A 10,947-nucleotide genomic window follows, 5' to 3' on the forward strand; every position below is an offset into this window, starting at 1 on the left:
TCCGTTGTTCATGTGAATATGTTATGAGAGTTTCAGTCTCAGAGAGAGGTACATTTATGGACAAGTGTCGGAAATTTTGGGATATAACTACTCAGACAATCAGTTAGTCAAGCACAAACTATGTGGAACCTAACGTAAATAAATATTACTCCTACTTGCCACAGTACATCAACATAAAGAGATAAAATCAACAAGACGAACAGAAAATATTCAACATATCATCAGACAATCTGTGAATGTAAAAAACACTAAACATTGAGAACATGACTCAAAATTTAGAAACGAGTTCACAGAATAAAAATTTTGAAATAAATTTGTAACTGAAGGTCTAGCGTAAGAAAAGTAATGAATGCATTTGCACCACAGTGACCAGTTTGTGTCATACCACCTACGTTTTACAAGTACTGATCACAATTTCTATGCAGAATTTAACTGGGTAGTTCATACTTTCTCAAGCAGACTATTCCAAATTTTCAACTTCTGTCCCAATACGCATGATTCTTATCGGTATGTGACCATCTTACTTCCTATTAAGTTGATTTCGTAAGTCTTGACTTTCAAATAGAAATTAGGGGAATTCCTTTTAAAGTTTGTCAGTAGTATGCTTATCGACTTACTTTGTTATATGTATTATGTGTGTGGAATTACATAAATACTATGGTTCATTTCTTTTTAAATAAAAGACCACATCGAAATGGTTGTTTTAAATGTAATGGATCAATAAAAGTTTACACTAGGTGTCCTACAATTTCACAGGTTTATGTCAAAAAATTGAAATCTTTTCTTACCTGATCTGATGTATACGCTACCATACGATCGACCATTGATCCAGTTTTATTCTCATCTATGATTTTTGTAGATTGACTAGTGTTTTTTACGTACGTTTTCATCACTCGATCGCGTATACCCAGAGCTACTGTTGCGCAAGCCAAACTTGCACTTACCTATACACGTACAGTTGTATAAAACAAAAAACGGTTTGGATATAGGTATTGTTAGAAATGGAATATAAATATAATGAATATTTGTAAACACATATTAAATAACTAGTTTTTATCAGGACTATTGGATTCCAACTCAGTGGTCTAAAGATAATGCAGTTACTGTGAAAACTGAAGGTACAATTCAGTTTCATTCATCGAAAGGTTGTAAATGTACGCTATTATAGTCAAGAACTATGATGAAACAGCTTACTAGTACTTTCCTGTTTTCGCAGTTGTTCTTAAATTTTTACAAGGTCACTATGAAAGCGAACTTCAAAATAAACCAACATCCCAAGGAATTCTCAAACCGTACGTCAAGTTTATCCCTAGAAACATTTGGTTTCTAGGATAGCTCTCAAAGTTCTACAGACAAGTCATGACTGAAATGGTTTTCACTCATATCCGGAGTGAAGTAGTTATCAATAAATAATACTGGCTAGTATCTCACTATGTGGTAGAACTATTGTATGTAAAGTAAATTGAGGTATATACCCTAAAGTTCACATTGCTAACTTCTGTCACTATGAAGTATAGAGCGACCATCATTTACTTGTATCTAGAGTGATATTTGTACCATTCCTATTAAGAATGAAGTCCACAGGTCACAACTTCACATGGGGGGCTTCAAGAATTCTTCACAAAGTAATTTATTATTATCGTTGTTGTTATTAAGAAAGATGATTTGTGAAGATCTCTCAATTTAAAAAGAGATAAAACAGCTATTAAGTAGTCATTGGTTTACAGTAATTCTCTTACCGAAGTCAGTCGATGATAAAAGCTATGTATCTTTATTTAGTGTTATGATGAATAGGGCTTCTGAATTATTCCACGTTGTGTTTTTTTTGTATTCAGATCGATTCACAGAAAGTGAAATCTAAATTATTCTCTTTGAGAAGCAAGAATATGAACGTTTATGATATAAGCGAGTGAAGTTGTGCAATAATGATAAAGAACCGTCTAGGTTAATAAGAAATAGCATTGATCCATCAACACTGTGTATCTTTGTGCAGTAAGAGTATTGGATAACAGCTTCTATTCTTTAATCTCAATGATTCATTATTTTTCAAAAAATACACTTCTTTAAGTACATATTTAACTAGCCTAAAATTACAATGATAAAGTTTTTTTTTGAATAAACTGTGATGATTGATTTAACAACAGAATAAATTGTCCAGTTGGACTGTTCTGACAATGTAGCAGTATAAATTAAAACTTGATTTAAGGAAAAGTTTACCACAATAGCTAACAGCCTAAAATGTTTATATTTGATCAGGTTATATTCAATCCACATAACTGTCATCATGTATTTTAGTTCAACTGAATTATATAAACATGTTAATATGAAGCATTTGATCTCTTGATAATAAATATTTTTGGGGTAAACTATTTTACCACTGTGAAGTAAGAAACTAAGAATAATTTATAGGTATATTTGTTAAAATAGTGACTGAATTATATAGCGTGATCCATACTGGCAACATCAATAAATGTTATGCTGATGATGAATTAGCTTAGTTTAATCTGGTTAGCGTTTTTTTAGCAAGGTCGATTTCTACGGGATGGGGTTTCCGACTTCATGCTCAGCCCTTCTCCTTTGTGCGGGTTTGGGACCAGTAGTAATTCTAGAACTGTTATAAGATTGCTAGAGTAAGGACAGCATTCCTACAATTGAAGAACATATGGAACTCAGCATCCAAGTCACAATCTTTAATACGAATATCAAGACATTTCTATTATATGGAGCTTGAACTTGAAGAACTACTATAACTATCATCCATAATGTACAAGTATTTGTAATCAATTGTCTACATAAGATACCGAATATCCGTTTGTCGGATACCATCAGCAACAGTCTACTGTGAGAGGGAACAAAAGAGCTCCCAACTGAAGATTAAAATAGGAAAAGATACTGGATGTGGATAGGTTGTACATTGAGGAAATCACCAAACTGAATCATGAGGCAAACGCTAACTTGTAATCCTGAAGGGAAACAGAAAAGAAAGTGACCAAAGAAGACATTAAGCCGAGAGTTGGAAGCAAACACTGGAAGGATTGCTTGAGACAGAGTTGGATGGAGAATGCTGATGAGCGGCAAATGCTCCTCCACGAGGAGTAATAGGAATAAGTAAGTTAGTTGGTAGAATAAAATGAAAAAGAATTCCCGATATCATGGTTTTTCAACCGCAAATCTAAACATTTGTTCAATGTAAGGCAAAATTTAAAAAGGATTCATTTTCTTAAAAATCATTTAATACACACTTCAGACAATAAATATATTTACTTAGTTATCAATTTTCATAACGCACTCGTTCGCTAATTCATATATCATCATTTCATATTCGTCTAATAATATACTGTTCTTGCTAAACTAAGAATGAACTGTAATAAAACTCAAACCGATTAAGTTGAAGCATGAAACCAACCCATGAAGTAAGTGATAATTGGTTTGAACTGTACATCATAGTATGCATCTCATATTATCAGTGATTTCAAATTATAGATAAAAATTAAACTTCACAGTGTTAAGATCTTAGATGGTTAGAAAGAACCGGTTAGGAATCTTGAACCTAGGTTTCTTGTGTTTTGGAGCTCATTAGCAAAACGGACCTGAGGGAATTACTTTCCCCATCACCCAACTTCACAGTATGAAACATTGACATGGAGCTTTTCAGGTATCAACTAACTTTCTGCATTAATCCATGTTGGCCATTCATTAATAATTTTTTTAAATAGCTTAGTCTCTTATATCGTCAATAAGTAGTTCAGTTTGAAATTCAATATCATTCTGTCTATATGTCTGCATACTTTAATTTTCAAGCTTCCTTAATTAGCAAAAATTACTAGAGACTTTAAATTATTACTTTTAGTATTGACATTCTATCACACTTAATCTACCCAAATAGTAAATGCATTTAAAATCATCTAAACAGCATCTAAATTACAATAGTCTCCTTTCTTTCACCATCTATATTCAATGTTGAATAAAGTGAATCAGTTTAAACAGTAGGGTTACATCAAATTATTATCATCAAAATATTTCAATCATTCAATGAAATTACTTCAATAACTCCACCACCTTTATGTAATGGATCATTCACACTACTAGATGACAAAAATTTATCCGGTAATCCTAATGCATGAACCATCCAATCTAATATGATCACTTCCAATTCTGTACATGGTGGACATGATAACTGAAAATAAAATATAGAGTACAATTTCGATGATGTAATAAGAAGACGAAGATGATCAGAATTATGTGATATATTAGCGCAATACATTTCGAACAATCTGATCACACATATACTTGTTAAGAGCATTTATATATAAATATAAAAGGTCAACTAGACTGGAAATGGGGTAAGAGGAGATAAGGATAATAATAAGAGTAATAATAATGTGAACACAATTCGAAACCTAATCACTCTGGATAATAAGTCAATATCAGAAGGGGTTTGTGGAGATATCACTCATTCTATCAGTCAATATTACCAGGGTAGGCTTAGTTTCTTTATTTCATAATTTATATGAAAAATTATCTTCAGTTAAGTTTATTCGTTGTTTTTATTCATATTTATCCTCTAATAATCTTGGAACAATCAATAGAACTTCATCTTTAACAGTATAAATTGTCGATATGGCATGAGAATGAATCTAAACTATTCAGATCGTAAGTTCAACATGTTACTATTAAACTTAAATTTGAACATTGGGTGCTTGTAATTTTAATTTCTCAGTGACCTGATAATTTCTAAGGCAAAAGGGAAAGAGATAGATCATAGAACATATTGAGCCGAGAATTGAATACAAACATAAAAAGAATGAATCATAATTGGCAACAACTGGAAAGCAGAACTCAGGACAGAGTAGGTTAGAGAATCCTGGTCGGTGATCTATGCATCACGATGGGTAAACAGGCGTAAGTAAGTTCTAAACTCAATACTATTTAAAAACTTTGGGCTCTGAATGAGCAAGAAAACCATACATCCAAAATTCATTTGATATTGTTTGTTCGAATCTTCCCATTGTTGTGTAGGACTGCAATCTATCAGTCTCTTATTGGCATACGTGTACGGATTGCCTCACTGTGGCCTTAAATCGCAAGTATTACAAGTAAAGATAGATGGTGGTTGGTAGTGGAGTCCAGTACGCGCTTTTCGTCCTATTTGAGACTCGTACTGAGTTCGAGTCCTGGGGTGAACACCAACTCTGGGGCGCAGGTACACCCAACTGACGCGGCCTGGATTATACTGCTAGCTATGAAAGCATGAAAGAGGTAAAAAGTGTTTTTTTAAGGGTTAAGCTAACCTTTTTGGTATTATTGGAGAAGTTAGAGATAAACTATTCAAACCATCATTTATACAATAAAAAGTGAATTTCATGGAATTAAGACTGATTATAAACATTTACAGATGAATATAACTGCTGCTTCATAGAAACATTTTCATACAATATAAATTGGAATATTCACAAGTTAAATGATTATATAATATGGATAATGTTTCATCATTACATAATTTATGTTGAATATTCGTTACTGTAATCAAATATATGGTAATGAACAAAGTGATTATTCTTACGATTGTAGTGGCTTGGCTTCGTTAATCAATCACATTGATAACCGTTATTATATAAATCTCAACGACGTTTGAATTCAGAAGGCAATAAGAAGAGGCGACTACAGTTTATTATTAGATTATACAGATAACAAAGTTACAAACACATCGAGCAAATTTGGAGCAGAGGCTAATGTGTGTGTGCAAGCGAACATAGAGGTGAGTTTATAGTCATATGGAATCAAGGCGCAGCTAGACACGGCAGAGGCTAAGCAAGGCAATGCAAAAGCTATTAATAGGATTCGAATACACATATATCCATACGGGCGATATTTAAGTGACTAACATTTAAGCTAGATAGAGATATGTGCGTAGGCTGTCACGTTTATACAGATATGATAGTGATCATAATAATACAAAGAAATAGACGAATTATTACTGTCCGAATAACATTGTCTGTTGGACGATAATTTATGGACAACATTTGAGTGATAATAAGGTGACTTTGAGAGTATCCACCTAATAACTAGGATGAGGACTTACAGTTGATGGTTAAGGTTAGAAATTAGACTTAAGGTTTTCATCACGAACTGATATAAGCTAAAATGCCAAAACGCTATTTAGCCAAATATATGAATGAATTTCGTGCTAAAATCTGGGACCTGTTATCTTATACGTGACTGGTTCATCCATAAATTATAGTCTCGCCACATTGTCTGTCAAATAAGTTAGTAAAAGGGCTTGGCAAAAGTTAATCATGATGGAAATTGATCGTAGGAGAGTTGCTATACCATTATTATTATTATTATTATTATTATTATTATCATTATTGTTATTATTGCTATTATTTAGGAACTTACCCATGAAAATCCAATACATGCAATACTTGAACACAATAAATCACCTAATATTGATGCATATGATGTACCTGTTGGATAATAAGCATGAAAATCCGGATGTTGCCAATGTGTAAGCTGAATTTTGAAGTAAAAATATTAGAATACATATTGAGTGTTTTTCTTTATTTTAATCATTATAACGACTAATGTTAATTACTGACTCATGATCTTAACCATTGAAATTAATTACTTTTGTTGAAGATGTTATCTTCAATAAACTAGGTGATTTTGTTATGAAGATTTGATTATCCATCTAGACAACATTATTAAAACATACTTTCAAAAGAAATGAAGAACTAAAATTCTCCCTCAGTTGACTAACAACTTATATTATTGACTTGAAATTTGATTGGTTATTGTCAATAACTTTGTAGTCATTATTTGCATAATGATTTTTACTGATGATATTACTCAGATGAACAATCAAATCTTCACACAAAAAAAGTCAATCAGCTCAAATAATAAAACACTACTAATAGTCTTACCTTAAGCTGCAAACATTTTCCATCATTTCATAATCAGAGGAAACCTATTTTTAATAATTTATTACTTTCAATAGTTGAAATCATGAGTCAATTGAAGCTAGACCACCATGGAAAACCTGCGAGCGTTGGACGGCCGTTTCGTCCTAGTATAGGATCCCTCAGCAATGCGCATCCACGATCCCGACCCCTGCGAGATTCGAACCCAGAACCTATCAGTCTCGCTTAACCATTAGACCAATGAGCTGGCCGGCATCCAACGGTGTTAATGTCTAACTTCAACCAATCTACTTCCCTTTAATAATCTTGACATAGAAATCGTGTGTCAAACGTAACTCTACTGTCTTCTACACATAATTGTTTTAATAAAAATTCTATGTCAGTAAAAATAATCTTTAGGGATTAATCGATAAATCCGATTCCTTTCGTAATTGAACAGAAAGTTATTTGCATTGTTAGTGAATGAAATGCTGTTATGTCCCGATAATAATGAATGGACCCGACATTATTTCGCGGGGGAGGATGAACCCGGAAATTTTAAATCCGGATACCAACTCCGGATCTTCAAAAAGGGGAGGTGTTGTACCCCGATAAGAATAATGAATGGTAATTTTTGGGATCCATTTATGGACCAATATTATGAGTATATTTTTATCGTATAATTGTTATGTAACTAAACTGTTCATATTCATCTCCCTCTTATTATGAGCTTTATTTTGACCTATGAACTATTATTATACGGTTTACCATTCATGAATTATTCCCTGTCTGTTAATCGCTACCTCCCTCATTCACAGTCACATCCGGCTAATTCTTGTACAAATGTTGTTTTATATTTTGTTGGTGCGTTGTGGTCGGTTTGATTGGTATATAAACTCAGTATGCTTGAAATATAATGATTCATATCTCAGACGCTGAGACTTACGTTCTGGACTCAACTGGCTGGGCTAGACAGGGAAGCAGGACTCTAGGTCGCTCGCACGTGTTTGTGCGTCATTGGTTCAATCGATAATTCGATGCCGTCTAATCTGCAGCCACAGTCATAACAATTGGCGACGAGGATGGAATATGAAGTGTGCACACATATACGCTCACATAAAACAGTCAAGACTGATAAGCGAATAATTAACAAGGTCAAAATATGACTCAAGTAGAATGAATAGATTGGGCTGTCCGAACGTTAGAATAAAGTATATGGGCTTAACATAGTGACTGACACTACATAGCCAACCCCCTTGTAGAAAATAGCACATTTAAAAAATGTGTTTTCGAAAATAACACTGAAGTGATATGAAGTTAACGTTAATAATAAGTAGCGAAAAAATATTGTACAACACTCGATAACGTACAGTGTCACATGAGGGATGAGTGTATTATATGAAAATGTCATACTTATGTAAAGGAATACATGAATATCGCAAAGGCGCGGACAAAAATGGAAACGTTAGCATGCGAATATGAGCAAATTAATGAGCGTACAAAAAATTAACATGTACTAATGCTATGACTGTCTGAACGATAAAATAACACGTTTGTATGAGCGATTCAAAATATCGTGAAAATAGTGATAAATTGTTTGTGGGTATGACAGCGAAACAAATCGTGAAAATAAGTAGAGTAGAACACTTGTGGAATTCTACAGTTTCTTCTACTAATTGAGAAAGAATGGTGGTATTTTTTTCTTCTGACGGCCACATTGATATATGGTTATGAAAAAAAAAACTTAGCAAAGCAAAAAAAATTTAACAGGCGTTTTTTTTGCCAAGTGGAATGATTTATGAATAGTTACATTCATTATAATCTGACACCAGCTGGTAAACTATTGAAAACAATTACGGCAGTTAGTAGGTGCTTCGTTTGGAGATACTATTTGTAATAATTATTATGTTTCAACTATCCTTGAGATAGCTTCCTAAAGTTCTATTGTGATCAATTGAAGGTGGTTAAGTTTAATCGTACAAAAAGATTGATTGTAATTACCTATGGATCCAGTTAAATGTACATCTATACTCTAATTAAACCAAGGCTGAAAACATAGATTAATTCAATAGATGTAGTGTTCTTCTTTTATTTTCTATAACACTTAAAGGTTTTTCGTCTGATCATGTATAAATTGGTTGGTGTCGACTGATTAGTTCATATCGAATTAGGGTAAATCATAAATGAATTTGTCACGTCATTTATCTTAAAAATACAAACAAATAAAATGTAATTTCAATAGTTGTGATCATGAGTTCTTTGAAGCTAGACCACCACCATGGATGCGCACTGCTGAGGAGTCCCACAATAGAAAGAAACAACTGTCCAGTGCTTTCAGGCTTTTCATGACAGTCTAACTTCAATTGACTCATGATCTCAACTAATGAAATTATTACAAACTCCACAAAACCCCTTCTAATACTAATCAAATAAAATGTAAATTATTTATTACAATATTGACTTACTCCAGGCATAATTTTATCTTTAATATCTTTAAGTATTTCATTAAAACTTTCTTTATTCTCTGGTGCTTTATTTGATATTAATGATTTAAGATAATTTGGTTGAATTATTTCTTTATTCGGTAATACTGGAAATTCACGAGAAAATGCTCCATTTCTATACTTCACTATAAATTGTAATAATAATTGTGCAGCAGATAGAAATTCCTCTGAATTCATTATTATAAAAGTCAACTAATATAATCTAGACAACAACGAAAATAACACAAATCAATAAAATATATAGCAATTTAAACAAGGATTGAACAATAGTAACACAAAGGAAATGTGAGTGACAAATGAATCCAAGTAGATCATATTATGCATATTATGTATTTTTTTTTTTAGATCATGAGGTGATCTAAGTTAAACAAACATTGAAAATCTTAAAGCATTGAAAAGACGTTTCATTTCAGTGTGGGATTACTCAACAATGTGAATCTATAACCCCACTGCCGGAAATCGAATCAATGACCTGTGGCCTTGAGCACAAACGCTTAAGCTCCAGACAGCTGATACAAGATTTGATAATGTACAAGTTTAACTTCAATCGATCCATGATACTGTACTACCATATTTCATTGTTTTTTGTGGATACCTTCCTCAAAATCGACACGGTTAAACCCCATTGATCATGGCTTTTTACTAGAACTTCTAAAATTTCCTTTCGAAGCTAGTTGCTAGTGAGCACGCGATAATCATATGTATAGGGTTGTAGAGATTTAGCCACCAGATTTTTAATAGGTTTCTAGCTTAAATTGGTCCATTGTTAAATAGGCTTCGTATTGAGTGAGAAACCAATTTATTTCAACATTAAATGTGAAATTTGTCAATTATTAATTTGAATAGTGTTGGCTTACTTATGTGCTGTCGACTTATATTTTTTGTGTGTGATCAAGAGGAATGAGGATAGGTACTTTCTAACAAACTTTAACATTTAAATGTCGAAACTATTGATTCCAATCATCCAAGAGGTCAACTATAACTTGAAAAGGTTAACAGTAGCATCTCATTTTGTAATTATTATTTTTATACATCATAAGTAGTAAGCAAATGACAAGAACCAAACGAAGTAAAATGAATTCATGTTATTCTGCTCAAATCGTTGTTCTTACTCTTTTCAATATGATAAAGGGAACTATATGTTTGATGTGTATTTGATGAACGTTTAAAAAATTGAAAATCAAAAACACAATGACTGTAATAATTACAAACACTGTTTAATGCATTATGAAGTTATTAGTTATTGTTCGAGTCCAGTAAAATGGTATTGAAGAATCCTTGAAATTGTCCCAGTCACTTTGACTTTAATATGTTAATATGAGTTTGAAACTTTAAAAAGTACTCGGAAAAAAATAGAATGCTTAACTGACTGATCGATTAGGGATGATAGATAAGCACTCAGCAACAAAAGAAATTGATTATCAAGCTGTACAAAATTAATCACTGTTACTAAATAAATCAATAAAAATGATGTTTGTGCCCTTTGTCAATTCATAGTCTCCAAACACTTAAACTAAAAGAGGCTAATAATGATAGAAAAGACT

At 32.5% G+C, this 10,947-nt stretch overlaps 1 protein-coding gene across 1 annotated transcript in view; it reads right to left on the bottom strand.

Moving 5' to 3' along the window:
* GAD2_2 (Glutamate decarboxylase 2) overlaps window positions 1-9,580 on the bottom strand; it is a gene marked incomplete at both ends in the record, with an annotated part of 28,578 nt that extends 18,998 nt beyond the window's left edge. The window contains 4 exons of the mRNA XM_035730088.1: window positions 789-944; window positions 4,043-4,177; window positions 6,400-6,513; window positions 9,365-9,580. Coding sequence (XP_035589255.1) covers window positions 789-944; window positions 4,043-4,177; window positions 6,400-6,513; window positions 9,365-9,580 — 621 coding nt within the window. The remainder of the gene's footprint in view (window positions 1-788; window positions 945-4,042; window positions 4,178-6,399; window positions 6,514-9,364) is intronic.
* Window positions 9,581-10,947: the final 1,367 nt, after the last annotated feature.

The sequence above is a fragment of the Schistosoma haematobium genome, chromosome 4 (genome assembly GCF_000699445.3).
Source record: "Schistosoma haematobium chromosome 4, whole genome shotgun sequence".
NCBI lineage: Eukaryota > Metazoa > Platyhelminthes > Trematoda > Strigeidida > Schistosomatidae > Schistosoma > Schistosoma haematobium.